This window comes from Genypterus blacodes, unplaced genomic scaffold (assembly GCF_046128005.1).
Source record: "Genypterus blacodes isolate CSIRO-AG114 ecotype Tasmania unplaced genomic scaffold, CSIRO-AGI_Gbla_v1 ptg000215l_1, whole genome shotgun sequence".
In the NCBI taxonomy this organism is placed as follows: domain Eukaryota; kingdom Metazoa; phylum Chordata; class Actinopteri; order Ophidiiformes; family Ophidiidae; genus Genypterus; species Genypterus blacodes.
The window spans coordinates 151,460-169,071 of NW_027467014.1; the positions used below are offsets into that span (position 1 = coordinate 151,460).

General features: G+C 46.3%; 1 protein-coding gene across 1 annotated transcript; it reads right to left on the reverse strand.

The window, feature by feature from the left end:
- Positions 1-390: 390 nt before the first annotated feature.
- lepr (leptin receptor) lies at positions 391-16,609 on the reverse strand. The gene is made up of 21 exons (XM_076170162.1): positions 16,262-16,609; positions 14,603-14,668; positions 13,982-14,034; positions 12,509-12,715; positions 11,344-11,473; positions 10,588-10,778; positions 8,800-8,948; positions 8,210-8,348; positions 7,158-7,318; positions 6,956-7,049; positions 6,709-6,820; positions 5,422-5,645; positions 5,119-5,273; positions 4,388-4,541; positions 4,207-4,289; positions 3,892-4,105; positions 3,189-3,389; positions 3,017-3,100; positions 2,831-2,924; positions 2,214-2,289; positions 391-2,051 (listed from the first exon to the last, which is right to left on the reverse strand). The coding sequence occupies exons 2-21, from the start codon at positions 14,614-14,616 to the stop codon at positions 1,251-1,253; spliced, it is 3,336 nt and encodes a 1,111-aa protein (XP_076026277.1). The 5' UTR covers positions 14,617-14,668; positions 16,262-16,609; the 3' UTR covers positions 391-1,250.
- Positions 16,610-17,612: the final 1,003 nt, after the last annotated feature.

Genomic DNA, 17,612 nt, shown 5'->3' on the forward strand with positions numbered 1-17,612 from the left:
GCTCCACGGGCCACAGGGACGGAGCTGGGCTGCCCCCTTGTGGCCTAAATGTGCAAGTGCACCTTAGTGACATTAAATGGTCACACCGTGTTGTAATTTAGTTCATTTATGTGTGAGATTTATGGAATTCAATGCTGAAGCCTGTTTGTAGTTTGACTCTATGTGCACATGCGTAGATTGAAGGTAGTATGTATGAAAGCACACACATGCAGCGTTTCATCCTCACGTCATTTCATTTTACGGCCACAAGATGGCAGAGCATCACTGTGATTTTATGGTTTTGTGTATTTTGAACATGTTCTGCAGACATTTCCAAAGTGTGTGTGATCATCATGTGACATTATGTGTGTAAAAATGAACTCAACTCATGAACACTCTGAGTTTGATGTGAATATTTTACTGACACAGCCAGTCACAATAAATACTTTATTTTCACCATGAAAAATAGACGAAATCTCAGTAAACAATAACAATTCAATACCTCTCTTTCATTCGGGTCAAACCCTGGATTCAAATGTACATTCTTTTGTCTTTTGTTTTACACCAGAGAGCTGCTGTGTGTCAAAATGGTCAAATACAGAAAAAAATAACACATTTCTCACATCTCAGAAACAAAGACTCAAACACAATACAGAACAATGTAAAAAAAACTAAAAAACAAGCAAACATTCTTTGGGCTGGTCAGTGACTGAGCTGATGCAGATACAGATGCTGTGCGATCACATGCGACCCAAAGCGGTATTTATTTATACCACTAGAGGGTGTGCAAAAGTGTCCATACGTGAGGACAACAGGTTTAGGTTTAAGCAAAATGATGTATAAGGTGTAGGGGAGGAAACATGTAATGTCCACGTATGAGGACGCAGGGTCTCATCCCTCCCTGACTGCTGTATCTGCTTCCTTCCACTGACCTGATCTCCACTGAGGCTCACACGTCTCCGCTCCTCAGTCACACTGTGGCACAGTAGAATCGGACTTTTAAAGCCTGATAAAGAAATAAATAAAGGCCTACACCGTGTAGGCTTGTGCCCCCATAGCAGCATCGGAGAATAGCTTCATTTGTGAGTAGAGGTAATTTAACATTTTCTCCTTTAAACACTCACTAAGGCCCGAAAGATTACCGTGGCAACCCTCTTTGGCAAATGCTAAATTGCGACACAAAGTGAAAGCTGCACGTTTGTTTGTTGAGTGTGTACGGCGTTGGCAGTCACAGCTGGTGTCTCCTGCGTGTTTCAGCTGAGCGGCCGCGTTCAGGCTGCAGTTCTAAACTGAGGCAGATACAATGGAGTGAAACCGCACGGCGATGCTGCCAGCAGCTCACTGGGCTCGTTCGACTCCTGACACGCCAGCAAAGGTCGCGCCTCTACACAACAGTCCTCTCTGTCCAAAACCACATTTTTTAGTAGTTCAGTCTTTGTTTCCTCCTCTTCCTCGCTCTCCTCCTCCTCTTCCTGATAGTCCATCCCCAGGTAGTACAAGTCTGTCTCCTCTCGCGCCTCTTCCTCGTCCTCTTGCTCCGACGTCTTGGAGAGCTTCTCCATGGAGTTGTAGGAGCAGGAGCGCCGAGGGTCGTCCGTCTCCCCGACTCGGTAGCTGTCCAGCTCCCACAGGCCGCCGTGGAAAGATCCGGAAATGTCCGAGTTGTTGGCGGAGAAGTTCCCCTCGTCACTGGAGCTGCTGCTGCTGGCGTCCTTGTAGTGGAGGTGAAGCGGCGGCTGCTCCTGCTTAGGGTTGCGCAGCAGCACGGTGGCGTACGTGACTGAAGACTGAGCCGAACTGTCAGTGGTCTCTTGGGGCCGGTCGGGCGGGTCCACAGGCTCTAACCCATCCGGCTCCGGGCACAGGGAGGGAGCTTCATCCAGGAGCGACTCGGCGTCCTCGGATCGAGCTGAGCCAGGGGCCGAGCCGGGAGCCACAGGCTGAACCACGGTTAGATCCAAGAACTCTACCTTGTCCACGACGACGGCTTGGGAAATCTTCTCAGCCGGCACGAGCAGAGGCCAGGCCGGCTGCCCCTCAGGGGGGCGGAACAGGTGGTCCAACGTGTCCAACTGCACAGAGACACAAAGAAATACACATCTCATAGTAAACTTACAGACGTCAAGAAGGGAGGTGAAGTGTATTTAGAGTTTCTACGGGATGAATCAGGAAATTACAACTGTTGAATTTACACAGGTCTTAATCTGTTCCTCTCAGTCTGGAGCTGCTCGTACCTTTTTGAGGTCCAGACCTTTGGCCCAGGAGCACTTGTTGGGGTTCGGCACGTCCTTCCACACAATCTTCTTCATCCTGTGAACGCAGACGCAGCAGATATTTAGCTCCTATCAAGCTACACACTCCTCCTCTCCTCTCCTCTCCTCTCCTCTAATTTGTCCTCCTTTCCTCAGCTGACATCAAGTGTAATTACACCCTGGTAACCTGTTAAATGTCACACTCCTCATCTATAATGCCGGTGCCTCTGTGCTCTAAATGAGGCCGTCAGGTTCCACCCCCAAGGTTTAACGCCATTTATCATCTCGTACAGGTGTAAAGAATAAGACACACATATAACTTTATGCAGTTTGGAGCTTTTATGTCATTAAACAGTCCCACAGATCAGTAATATGACTTAACATGAAGTTGGAGCTGCTATAAAAACATGAGAGTGAGGGGAAAACACCAAAATGAATCAAATCGATGAGTTTCTCCAAGGAAGAGCAGTTTGATTCCATTTATTTGACTTTTTAATCCCTAATCCAATAACACTGATCCAACGTTGAGCTTGTTTCCTCAATCTAAACTGTGATAAACCCTCACGTTGTTGTAAATGAATGTGTGTTACATGACTTACTGGTTCTGTGAGAGGATGAGGGTGACGATCAGAACGATGGAGAGGAAGGTGATGATCACCAGCAACACGTAGGCTGCGGGGTCTCCTCTGGTTGCTATGACATCAAGACAAATACACATTACACCTCCAGGATCTATACATTGGAAGTGTGTACATATGTGTGTGTGCTGTGTGCGCTGTGTGTACCTGTAGTGTGCACAGGCTCTCCTTCCCCATCAGCAAACACAGGAAACACAGAGAAGCCGTAATCCTCGGAGCCGAAGAAATCCCCTGCAAGACAATTAGTGTGATAAGACGAGTGTCTCTCAGGAGGACGAGGCGAGGAGGACACGCTGAATGACGTCACGCCTCACGTTACCTCGCAGGTAGACGGTGCGGCCTGTGTAGGGAAGCCTCGCCCAACTTTCTCCTGTTTGCTGATGAGCGGCGTCCTGTTGTCTCTGTGTGGACCACTGGACCACCATGGACAGAGGGACAGAGCTGTTGTCAAACAGGCTCCAGAACAGAGACACACAGGTGCTGTTGATGAGCTTCGCGTGGAACGACTGCACACAGCGACCTGCGACATAATGCAAAGTGTCAATCAATGCTGCGGCCTGGTGAGTGTTAGCTAACCAACACTCAGGCTAAAGGCCCCTCGTCTCTCAGCCTTAAAGTCTCTCAGCTTTCCACAACTCATTCAAACTTCAGAAGGTGCCAAAAGGAGAGAGGGTCTAAAGCAGGGAGGGGTTTGATAGGATGCTGAGGGAAAGGAAACTGAAGCAGACAACAAGTTAACAAGTCTGGGCTAATTTCAGTTGACTTTACTGTCAGGTGCTTTCAGGGCCGTGACGTTTAGTTTGGAAAGAACGAAAAGTGACATTAGGCATCACAACAGAAACGTTTCTTCTCCTCAAGTTTACATGCGGGTTCAAAATATCCTTTGTTTTCAAAAGTCCCCTACAGGCTACAGAAGAGGCCTCGATTATGTGATTACTAGTCGAATTGTTCAGTCATGTTCCTTCAACTCCTCATACTAAAACCAATAACTTCTCCTGAGACGACACCGGCCTCTCACTCACGTTTTGGTTGTCTCTCCAGGGTCATGTTGATGTTGTTGGAGGAGCTCCCCACACTGTTGAAGGCCTCCACGGTCACAGTGTGGACCTCCTGGCTCCACTGGAAGCTGTATGAGGACACCAGCTCTATCCGCTCCCTGGTCACGCCACCGCTCGCTGTCTGATGCTGAACCACAAACCCGTCCACGCAGTGTGAGTGTCCTGCTCCTGGGAGACGCTGTGGAGAGAGACGGACATCATCAGCATGGAGTTTGGTTTGAATTAGATCTTCTGTTTTTCATGATGAGCTCCATTTTGCTCATTTTCTGGGTCTGGTACCTCAAACAGCAGAGTGACGTTGGTCTGGTCTCTGTCTGGATCCTCCTGGAGAATCCTCCAGAAATCAGGGCCGCGCTCGGGAGCTGAAGGAGAAGCGAAGAATCAAGTGATGCACTTATCCCCTGCGTGCCTGTATGTGTGTGTGTATGTGCGTGTGTATGTGCGTGTGTTAAATATCTACCTCTGCTGTTTTCTGGTGTAGAATAAACCGACTCGCTCCAGTCGCTCCAGTATCCGGTGCCGTTGGTGTGCATGCAGCGCACTTGAACCACGTATCCGCGGCACATGCCAGGCACCACAACCTCTGCTCGGGGGACCCGGGTAGGACTCAAGACCTGCAGTGACGAGAGGTCTTTCAGTTATTAAAGGACAGAAAAAGAAATCTTAAGGAACAAAATGTGATTAGTCTGTTCCATTCATCCAAATAATTTCAGATGAGGGCAAGAGGAAGCGGAGGAGGAGGAGGAGGAGGAGGAGGAAGAGGATATTGATGAAGTCCTTCTGCTTTCCCAAAAATGTTTCAATCAGAATAGGAACATGTTCTTATATATGCTCTCAGGTTAAAGTGACCAGCTGAGGTCATGTCAAAACATTCAGGTTTAGTTTGGGGGAACTGAGAACCAGCTGAGTCCAGGACCTGTTTGTGTGTGTGTGTGTGTGTGTGTGTGTGTGTGTGTGTGTGTGTGTGTGTGTGTGTGTGTGTGTGTGTGTTTGTTTCTTTTTATTCATCATAGTCGACAGGAAAACAAACTTCTGAAAGCTTGAGTTATTACATGTTGACCTGACACGGCACTACTTTTCCCAGAATAAACCTCTGTGTTGGCAGCATGGAGGGCTTCATCCTGTTTACCACCTAATGAGATGCTGTCCCTAGTGCTCTTTGGCTAAAAGCCTTCTACTAAAGAGACTCACCTTCCACTCGGGCTGAGCTCTCACCGTGGAGAGCGAGTGGTAGCGGCACTGACACTGCAGCCCCTCAATCGGCAGAGGTGGAGGCTCCCAAGTTGCTGCCAGGACGCCGGTGCTCCGGCTCACTGCCTTCACCTTGGTGGGTGGGTGGGGTTTAACTACAGAGGGGGGGAGGGAGGAGGAGCTTGAATCAGTACGGTAGCGGATGCAGTATGACGGCTTCAAATGAAAACACCGTCATTATTGTGATCCAAACTCAATCAACAGAACTCGCACAACGATCAATAACATTTCTCTTTCTCTCACCGTGATCAGTGGGTGAGAGGTAGACGGGTTTGGACCTGATGGGGCCGAAGCGTGAGGGCAGCTCCAGCCACAGCTTGTAGCAGTTCATCCTCAGCGGCTGGATGCTGCATGTTCTCAGTTCGTGCCCGAGTCGCCCCGACTGGCACGTGACTTCGCCCATCTCGCCCACCTGCTCGCCCGCCTTCTCTCTCTCCTCCATCACGTCGCACGGCAGGTCAGCCCACCTGAAGGGGGAAACGACAGAAATGGATGAAGAGAACTAACATGGGCTGTTTTTTTAAATGCTTTGCTTTGCACAGATCATTTATTTTTGGCCGTTGTTTGTGATGAACTAGCTCACTGACACATCGGGTGAAAGAAAGAAATGGCGAGCTGGGACGAGCGGCTAATTAAGGGCCACAGCCTCTCAGAGGAGGAGAACAAAACAGTGGAAGGCTTGAATGAAATGAAAAAATGAGATCTTTATATCATATTTCACTCACAACAAGCCTCTCAAATCCAAATATCATCTCTTCAGATACGCATCTCTTCCTCTGTGCCTCTCTCACTGTATAATCTGATAAAGTTGAAACAGATTTGTCCAGCAAAGCCTCAAAATAGCTCTGAAACATTCATTCTTTTATTATTTAAAGCAGCAGTGGGTGAAACATTTGTGATGACTGTTTTCCCTCCCAAAACCAGATTCCACCAGTAGGAGTTGCTACTGAGACATGAAATTCCACACAGAACACTCATGCATGGACGGTTGCATGGATTCCTGTTGGGACATCATGAGTGCTTGAAAAATGCTACAAAGAAAGTGACATGCAGTAACTTAACAGTCAGAATGAAGCCTTGCATCCTTCACGGTGTTGCCTCACCAGCTTCTGATCAAACGTGTCTAAACACTGTGCGCCTCAGTCCACCTCCGCTCAACTGTTGGTTGCTCATCAGTTTGGTATTCAAGTTTTAAAAAAAACAGTGAAACGGTGAAAGGGAGACCTGATGATGTCGCCTTTGATTTATGAACAGCGCACAATGGCAACATGTCAACACAGCGGTCTGAAAAAGCAAGGCAACACCCGCATAGGATTGTTCTTCCACAACGCGTTCTTTACACAGGAACCTCATCACAATGAAGCATTAATAGAAGTGAATGAAGTTAACATACTGCATAGCTCCGAGAAATTATTTATTTATTTACTTCCTGCGCATGTGAAACTAATAAATCACAACTGAGAGACAAAGACTTCAGGCGCTGAGAGCGTTCAGTGGAGACGTCCACATCTACTCTGTGAAATCCTTTACCTGGATACGAAGTTGAGTTTAATCCAGGTCCAGGGTTTCCCGTGGTTCCTCCAGCTGCAGGACATGGCGTCGATATCGCCGTTGGTTACACAGTTGATGTTGATGGACGCTCCTGAATTGACACAGAGAGGAAACAAATTAAAATATAAACTATACTAATGTGACGTAGAATCCCGAGTCATTATTGTCTTGTTGTTGTTGTTGTTGTTGTTGTAGTTCAGCTCGGTGTAAGTGTGATGGCACTCACCTTCCACATAGATCAGGCTGTAGGGGAGGCCGTGTGTGCACTGCAGCAGGTCGTTCATCCACCGCCCGGACAGACGCACCGTGATCTGGCTGACCTGTTTCATATTGAGAGACAAGGTCAGAAGAAGAAGACGAGTGTGTATCGGATCTTTAACGTGTGCGCGCTGGGCTCGAGGCCCCGGCAGGAGCTTTGTGTTTAGTACCTGTGGGTTGATGGCGCGGTACATGCTGCGGGGAAGCTCGTGCTGCAGGTTGAGCGTCCAGACGGCTTTGCTGGAGTCGATGCTGCGCTCGTTGAACACACAGTACACGGTAACGTTCTCCCCCGGCCGTGCCACCACCTTCTCGGGGATGTAACTCACAACTGCGAACACAACAAAAAAACAGAAGCTCGTGCATGAGAGATCGAGCGGAGACGACAGCGGAAACAAAGGAATATACAAGCAAGCGCCCTCAGATTGATGAACGCCTGAGTCGTCCTTCATCAGGTGTTTTGCAACAGGCGTTTTTTCAGGGTCTTTTGTGCTCCAGCAGCCTCATGTCAGTTTGGGACAAGAGGCTCATTGTTGTCACAAAAAACTATTTATTGAATAGAAAAAATACATTTTCTGTCAGTGCTACAAATAAAGAAAGAAAGACAGTGACTCATGTAATGCAAAGCAGAGAAATCAGAAAAAACACTTTCAATATGAGAAAAAGGTGAAATCCACTGTTCTCCTCTGCAGCTGGAGTGAGGCAGAATGTGGGTGGTGTGTGTGTGTGAGTGTGTTTGTGTTTGTCTGTGACATTTTTGTGAGAAAATATCCAAATCTTCACACGATGAATAACATTAACCAGTAAGATCCAGTTCTTATTTAATTTACCATCCCTTCACACAAAGAAGTGATGTATAAACAATACGCTATGTGTGTGTGCGTGTGTGTGGGCGGCTCTCACGTTCAGGCTAATCTCTGATTCACACTCTGCCCTCTGATAATGGCTCGTTGACAGCTCCGACTGATAATGAGCTCAAGATGTTTTATAGTTCAGCATTGATGCAGCAGGAGATACAAGGTCGCTGGACGAATCTCCCCACAGTCGCTTGTGAATCAGATGCAGAACTAAAGTGTCAGTTTCCATTCTGTTTCCATGCTGATTGAGCACATTGAGCACAAATGATCAGCCGATCGACTGATTATAGATTATCGGCACCACTGATTCAACATATTTTAGTTCAACCTCTATTTTGTTGCTTCCTTTTGCCTCTTGTTCTTACTGTATAGGTAGATGTGGTGCGGTTCACTCCAGTGGCTCCACAGAGGAGGCCGGCCCGGTCTGGAGCAGCGGACCTGCACGGTGTAGTTCACTGTGGGCCTCAGATCCAGAGACAGCCTGGGTTCCTCAGCAGATAGAACCTGGAGGACAGAGAGAAGAAGATGCTTATCTGGGGGTTTGAGTTCCTGTTTGTGTTCCTGTTCGACACCAAAAAAGTGGTGTGATAACGGTGATGAACAGGCTAAGTAATGTTGCGTTCTTGTCGATAAGGAGGAGGGCGGATCGTCACACTCCATAGAGCTGAGGCTGAGTGCTCTCCACCGGGCTGTTAGAGGTTTGAGAGACTCTAAACAAACAAACCGTCCCTTCAGTGGAAATTTGTATTACGTAACCGGATCACTTCTGCTCGGTCGGTACAGACTGCATGTGTGTGTGACGTTGTAGAATGGGTTCTGAATGACCACGGTTGTGTAATGTATCAAGCAACAATACAAGTGATCGTTTGGCTTCATCTGTGCCTCCATTTTTGCCTAATTTCTTTTTACTAAACTAATGAACAAGTGATGAAAGATGACGAAGCACTTTATGTACCTGCCAGGCTGGGTGTGTGCTGTTGGAGGAGTATCGGACCTCGTACGTCAGCGGGCCTGAAGCTGGTTCTGACGGTCCATCCCACTGTAGAATCAGCTCCGCCTCCACGGTTTGATGGTGTGACAGATTGACTGGAGGGCTCGGCTGCACTGTGGAACAAACAGAGCCTCTTCAAAAAACACATAAATCACAGAAGAATCAATTAAAAACTGCGTCAGAAAAAAGTTCCAAGTTGTTCAAGATCTGATGATTCCGTGATTCGTCTTTGTAATTTGCCGTCGGCGAGAAAATATGACGGCAGTTGGAAAGTGACATTTCCTATTATGCTTGCTGTGATGCAAAGAAGATCAATAACATCGTGCTCCTCCTGCCAGGATCGTGAATACTTATAAATGAATCAATCCAACCTTTGGCACAGAGCTAATGAGTATGTAGACGGCAAATAATTCAATTCCTCTGCTTGGCATTAACGGCCAATTCATTTCAACTTCTGACCTCCACCTACGGATGGAGCTTCTGTACGTGAATGTCGGCGAGTGATTTTTGCTCCACGCCTCGTAGCTTGGAGAACAGCCATATTACGCAATTACAGGATTCAGTGGAAGTGAGTCAGGCTCAGCGAAATGAGACGCAACACTGCAAAGCTCAGTCAGGACAGAGGGGACAGGACTTCATAAAACCACAAACAGGCCAGACAGGCAAAGAAGCGATGACTAAGAATTCTGAGTAAGTCTTCAAGCATTCCAGAGAAGCTTTTAATTCCCATCAGTGACCTTGGTGACTTTCACCTATCTATCTCAAGGTTTGTGAAGGCAGATCGTTTTGCATGTAGTTTCGCAGAAAATAAAAGGTTACAGTTTCTGGTTTCAAGAGTACAGGAAGGAAAGTCAGTCGAACCACAGAGATTTTAATCAGAGGGAACGCCAAGATTCTCAGAATGTGTTTTGCTGCTGTGTCAGTTCAGCATTTAAGGTCGCAGTGTGCGTCCTCCAAAGGAGCTCATCTGATTGGGTCCCATCTGATGCCTTTTTCCAAATGGGGAGACTGGAAGGTGGAGTGAAAAGCATGAGGGTAGTGTGTGTGTGCGTTTCCCCCTGAATTGTCAGGTGCAAAGGGGGTTTCCACCTGCCCTAATGGTGTGTCAGATGAGGCAACACTGCAGCCTAAGAGGTCCGTTTGAGCAAACAAAGCATTGAAAGCCCTTCTCTATCACTGTGGAGATGGCACAGCTCGGACACACACACACACACACACACACACACACACACACACACACACACACACACACACACACACACACACACACACACACACACACACACACACACACACACACACACACACACACACACACACACACACACACACACACACACACACACACACACACACACACACACACACACACACGGCTGTGCTCTAGTCACACCTGCCCTTTACGTCTGAATGAGACATGGGTTCACCTTCTCTGACAGATTCATCACGGTGGTGCTGTGTGTTGTGTGTGTTCATCCTTGTAGCTCTGATGCCAGTAAATCAACGAACTTTGAAGAAAACGTGCAGCCAGAAAACGTGCAGGGCCGATGACTAACGCACTGGAAAGTTTAACTGTACAGTGGAAACGTGTGCAGAAACTATTATACATGTTCTAACATTTCACAGCTTCAGACTTTCCAATGGTGCTCTGAGGATCCACGGACATTCTTGACTCGGGGAGGCTGATGACTCAATGCCAACGGCGTTACTGTGCAAGAACAATGATGGGTTAAGAAACTCTCTCTTTCTCACCAGGTCGTGCAGGAACACTGAGCAGAATGGGTGGAACCCTGGTGTTGGAGACGTTGAAGGTTACCATGGCGACGAAGCCCGCGTTAACATCCAGGGCGACGGAGCACAGGAAGGAATTTCCTGCGTCACAAACGACAGCATCGTCAGACGCCGGTGTCCCATCGTTCACCTGATCACCTTCTGTCTGCAGCCTGTAACAGGATGGGGAAAATCAACAATATATTTAGGCAATACACAGACACACTATAGTACAAGTTTATGCTGTTTATGTTTTAAGTATGTACGTGAGCTGCCAGATGCACTTCTCTACTCTTCTACACACTGAGTGAAAACAGGTTGTTTTAGGTACTGTGCCTTTAAGGGCACTGCTCTGTCATGACTGAGCAGCTGCTTCTCCACATTTTCAGATTAGTTGAATTAAATTGTGGTTGTAGCAGCAAAACATTAAAGAAGCTTTACTGCTCAGCGTGGAACATTGCGTCTTATCAAGAGTGTGTTAGATCAGCTGTGTCTCTTTATCTGGCCCACACTGTGACACAGCCTCCCCTCTGTTGAGCCTTGTAAACACACACGCACACACACACGCACTCACTCACTAACTGGCAGACAGAGAACGTATCCAGTCAGACTCAAGGATGGAGTCCACCCACACCGACTCATTCACACACTCTCATCTTTGCCATTGGGGCCTGAGGCGTGTCTGTGTGTGAGACGGCGAACAACCGGGGTGGATTAAACAATAAGAGTCACACTCACAACACACGCCGCAAGCTGAGAGTCGTAAGTCCCGCATCCAACGTGGCTGAAGGCGGAGTGTGAGCCTGAACACCACACGTTAATGCTTCCCAGGTTTCATCAGTTCTGCACAGTATGTCCAGACAGGTGCCTGACGAGTAATGAGACGGGCACATTAGAAGCAGCAGCATCAAGCATAAAGGTTAAATTGATCAGCTTCAGAGGAAACAGTCTGTCGGGGAAATCTAGGAACTATACGCAGTTGCTGGGGCATGTAATGTATGTGAAATATAGAAACAGGGAAGAGGATTATGTGATAGAAGTTTAAATTTCCATGTAAGTCAGTTCAAACTATAGATAACAGCTGTCCAAATGTAATATGAAAAAGGTAAACATGAAAAACTTGGGCTTGAAGTGGTAAAGTAATGTCACCATTACATTTCTACAGTTAAATGACAAACTTAATTAAACTACAAAAACCTGAAATATGTCTCAATGGTTTCTGGACCTCAATGAATGAAGAAGTTACAAGCAAATTTAAGTGACAGCTAAAGCTCAAATCTGTTTAAGCTGCTGATTGCTTATGGACAACAGGTGCAGCCAATTAAGACCCAGCACTGAGTCAGTCTGAAAGATGGCTGAAAACTAGCTAAACATGGTTGAGGAGACCCATGTAATAAAGACAAGATCAATGGTTGGGATCTTCTTTATTCGGAGGTTTTAACAATCTCTGTGGTGCCTGTGGTGTGTGGCTGTGTGGGTCGATGAGTGTGTGTCCTCTAAATGTCACACACCAATCAGCCATTTACCTTCGCAGCTTGATTACCATCGGCTAAAGTTAAAGGCCTCGGCTAATTACCATTGATTTAAACGTGTCACAGATCAATCCAACACACAAATCTTCTCGTGTCCGAATAGTCTCACAATATCAAGTCAGTGTTCTTTAATATGGCCGTGACGCAATTGCTTTTCAAAATAAATGTCTTTATATTGCTGCAATCTTGCTAAAATACAACTTATTGCAGCAAATGACAGTAAAAAGGTTTCATTTATTACCATTTATGGAAAGTGCACTCATGGGTTTTGTGTGATTGTTGGAGGAACTCATACTTACATCTTATCATTTTTGTATTAAACACAAATTTAAACTACAAATGAGGTTTAATCGCTTTAAATCATCTCTTACCGTTAGATGGCATCTCGGGATTTGTTGTGCTCATCATGCTCCTGAAGGTGCAGCGTGGGTTGTCTGAATCAGAGCGGTCTGTCCTTGTGCTGTCTCCCCCCGTGTTGAAGTGGGCTACAGGTGAGTCACAGCAGAGCTCATCCTGCCACGGGAGGTCCAGGATGCCCACGGGTGCAGCTGCTCCCTCAGGCTCCAAACACACAACGCCTGCTCACAGAGAAGAGCAGGAAACGTCACTTAGGCCGCACAAAGTGGGGACAGAGTGCTATCATCTCGGTAAATGCTATAGATTTTCAAATGCTGACATCATCTCATTAATTGTGCTTGCTTCAGTTCACCTGTAACTTTGGGCCCATAAAACAAATGTTCAAAGCAATATCTTTGTTTATTATACCCTCGCTGCAGGTGTAATAATAATAGTAATCGCAGGGATAACTCCGTTTTTAGGGTTCACGTTGGCAATTTGTCATTTCATTTTTTACTTTATTGCTTTATATATACAGATTTTGTCTTCCAAAACCAAATCACTTTCTACAAAGTCCGTTACAGGCCAATGACCACAAGATCCTGCTTTCCTTAAAGTTGTATTTTCAGTTCCCTAAAGAGTAACATCCTCTTTCTAAGGAATTCTGCGGAGAAACTTAGGCAATGCCCAACGATCGTGACCCTGTATCAATCTGCTGTGTGTGAACCGTGTTTAAGGGGAGAACGGAGTAACCGCCTGAGACAATGTTAGTTCAGAGGTGATGTATGTCTGATGTCCAGCTGAGGAGTAGGTGTGACAGCTGGTGGATATGGTACAGTTATTGAAGTGTGCTGAGGCTCTGGTTCGGCACCTACGCTCTCCCTCACTGCTCACGGGGGAAATCTGTCTGCAATATCGCCAGAAATATCAAAGTATCGAATGTCAACACCGGTATGAGTGTGCTGGGCCTGCCGGGAGATCAGCAAACGCGTCGTGCTGGGTGTTACCACATCAAAGCCGTGGTACTAAAAGTTGATTCCCAGCTGAACAAAATTGACAATAACTGAGAGATTTAGAATTATTACAGCATTTTGATTTACTTCTTTCAAAGCCGGATATCTACCCAATATAGTTGAATAGTCCTCCTATATGTTTATTCCTCTATACAGGAAGTGCAAATAAGAGTACAAATAAGATGTGTAAAGCTAGGGGTGATTTAGGTGCTGATGTCATTTGGAGATCTCAGCTGAAAACATTAGGAAACAGTCAGTCTTGCAAGTATTGTGAAACGTTCTCTTCCTGTTCAGTGAAAGTGATAAAAGAGCTTTTAATGAATACCAGTTCTGACAGTGAAACGCTGAATCCCCACTCATGCACATGTGATATGTCCTAAAGCTGTTACCTGTTGTGACCATAATTACTGACAAAGTTGTACAAACAGAGGAGTAAGTACAATATGCTTCTAAATGTACAGAGATGTTTGCTGTTGGGTTTCTGCTTGGACTCACCATTGGATGTTAGGAACACATGCACCAGGAATGTCAGCATTACAGACTGAACCCTGTAGGAAAAAAAAAAAGGAATAAGCCATGGATGGACAGATAAAAAGTAACAATGAAGATTTTGAGGTAAACTATTACTTAAAGCTAGTTAGTACTTTGTGCAATAAGAGAACACAAAGTCAGACATGATGGATAGAAACATATTGCCCCGCCGGAAACTGATATCATGGGAAATCAGCTGTGGGCAATTGGTGTTGACACACACACAAACACACACACACACACACACACACACACACACACACACACACACACACACACACTAACACACACACACACACACACACACACACACACACGCACACTAACACACACACTAACACACACACACACACACACACACCACTGTCAATGCCAGAGAAACTTTGTCACATTGCGTTTAATAAACTGGTGAACCAAGTCTTCAGCGTGATGACTCATCATCGTACATGCTTCTGAAGGTGCTCCAAAACAAAGTGTTGACACTTTCTGCCTGGGTGTGTGAAATGCATCGTAACGGTATCGCCGGTGGGCCTGTTACTCATCTACTGTTACCTCATCCGTCCCATGTTATACTGCAGTACTCACATTGTCGGGTTCATAGTGTCACCATGGCCTCACTGGGCTTCGGTTGGCTGGTGTAAAATTGTGTCACTGTGGAGAGAGGGAGAGAGCAGGGGGAGAGAGAGAGGGGGGGGAGAGATGAGATGTGACAGTTGTGATTAGAACACCTCCCACTCTGCATGTCAAAAGTCACAGCAGAAAATATTTTCCTGTCACAAACACATCTCTTTCTGTCAAACTGTCAAACAACAACAATCTGTTTCCTTTTGGGCCACAGAAGCCAAATGTGATAAGGTTTCCCCCACACCGATGCCACGCGATGATGAGTCCAGAAACCCCCTTGTTGTCTCACTGGAACGCCCTTTCATATGTCTCATTTATGACTGAGAGGGCCGACATGCCAGGGGACACGCATCTATTAATTCATTGACCGGGGACAAACAAAGCATTCGGGGAAAAACAGCACCGTGGAAATGCTGCAGCCACGCGTGGGCTGCTGGGTGTGTGTGTCTGTGTTCATTCATATGACATCACCTCGCTGATAACTATGGTGTTAAGTGTGCAATCAACATGAAAACAGCCGCCTGTTGCCATGGGCAGCACACGCCTGTCATCGTCTTCAGGCTGCACACACAGACACTGAGAGAGCTACTGTTGTTGTTGTTAAATAACCTGTTTCTACATAAGCACATAACAAACCAGACATTTCAGCAAAGATCCTTCTAAAAATGTTTACTTATAACAACTTATTGTGGCTGCAGTTCACATGGAAGCAAAGAAACGTCAATATTAGCACTAAGTGAAAAGATCCACACCCACTTAATCTGTTTTAGGATGTAAGAAGCAGGATCCTAAGTCCTTGAATGTGTCACTAAGTAACAACATAATCAAACAAGGGTTAGAGTTTATATCAGCAGCAAAGTATTCATTCATTCACATCATCTTGTCCTGTTTATTACTAGTTAAAAAGCTTTAGTGATTCAGTCACCGACCGAGGTGTGAAAGACATGAGAGACAGAGAGGAAGATGAAGGGCGAGAGTGAAGAAGAAAGAGGAGAGGGAGAGAGAGAATAAGAAACATGTGACACCATCTCACTAACAGCAGCCACACACACTCAGTGACATCAGCCTGCAGGCTCAAACACACTCTGTTGACACACTCTGTCAGCTTTAACAGCTGACACGTCAAAGTGTTTGGATCTCGGAACCGCACATGTGCACCGAGCCCGTCCAGCACAGCACGCACGCACGCACACACACACACACACACACACACACACACACACCCCTCCTCCTCCTCTTTCCTCGCTTTATGGAAACTATTTGTTCGCTTATCAAAGGAGACTCAGGGACTCTTTTTTCCCCACATCCCGAGGAAGCTCTGCCCGTCCCCTCTGCGGGCCCCCGGGGGACTCGACCGAGCCAAGACTTCACCCTGGTTCTGACTCACGCCGGGGAGGCGAGCCGGAGCGTGTTTACCCACAGCGGCACCGTCAACTGACTTTGACTTTAACAACAAGTTTGGCACTGAAAACCGTAAACGCACTATCAAATCATTCTGACCCGGTGGGATGCGAAAACAGAAAATTGTGCTGCCAATTCATTACATGAAGTCAAATGCCACGAAAAAAGGACAACATGGGGGTAAATACATAAATTCAAGCTGTCAGAAATATTTCATACCTCAGTGTGAAGAAACGGAGGAGAGTGTGAAATGTCAAAGTTGCCCCGCGTGCGATTATTGATAGAGTTTCTGATCAATGACGTGACACTGATCAATAACGTGAGCCCTTCCGTCGCTCCTTTTGTCAACGTTCAGGTAAGTTAAGAGTCCTCGTGTCTCCGTGTGTGTCTCTCAGCGGCGTAACTGAGGGTTTTCCACCGCGTCTTCTCACACACACTGTTCCACACACACTGTTACACGAACACACTGTCACACACACACGGCGCTGACGTAGCCCGACGCAGAGTGAGGCTCAGCTGACCCTGCAGGCGTGGAGAGATGAGCCTGACTGAGAGAAACGGAGTGATACATACACACACAAAGAGAGAGAGAGAAAGCGGGAGAGAGAGAGACTTGGGGCGATAGAGACTAGAATGATGCGTTCATGTACAACCCCTAAACTCGTACTTCAGGGCACAAATCAAATCGGTCTCGTTCTCGTTTAAGCGAAGCCGGGAATTACCACCGACGTCAAATGCATCGTTTTTCAGACGAATGTTCAAAGCTCCAGTGGTACTTTTTATGCCTAAAAGTTTGGGACTTAACTACAAATTGTCCGTTAACAGAGTTTACAGAGTCTAACATTAACAGTGTGTCAACCACAGACTGTGTTAAGTTTAAAAACCTGTGTAGAGCAGAACGGTCCATTATCTTATTATTTCTATTATTCCAACCCAGTATTGTCGCTTTTGCTCTTTGCCTGCATACTGAAATATTCAGAAATATTCATTCCCATTTCATCCCGTGTGTGTGTGTGTGTGTGTGTGTGTGTGTGTGTGTGTGTGTGTGTGTGTGTGTGTGTTTGTGTGTGTGTGAAAAGACACAGTCACAGAAAGAAAGAAAGTCTGTGCAGGTTCAGGTCTAATGCTCACACACGCCACTGTGCTTATGTTCAGCACCCATTAAACTCTTCTTCTGCACTGTTGTTTGCTTCTTCTACCACACCGACGTCCTCATCCAGTCTCTTTTCACACAAATCCTCATCTTGGGTTCAGATAATAAAATGCTACATTTCTGTTTCCTTGCCACTTTGAAGCCTCCCGAGCTTGTCTGTGTGATTTCTGTCTTCAGTGTCTGTTATGGTCCTCTCGTCTAGACACAAACATTAGCAGTAAACAGATAAGTTCAATCAAATATCCCAGAAGTCATGTGGAATCAACCAGCAAGGTGCAAACAGCTGTGGTTTCGGTTCATATTTGACTCCCAAAACCTCAGTAAATAAAGCTGAAACTGGGAGGAAACCATGATGGCTAACTGGACAAATATGTATTTTGGCAATTTTTTGTGAACTGACCCTTTCAAAGTCTACTC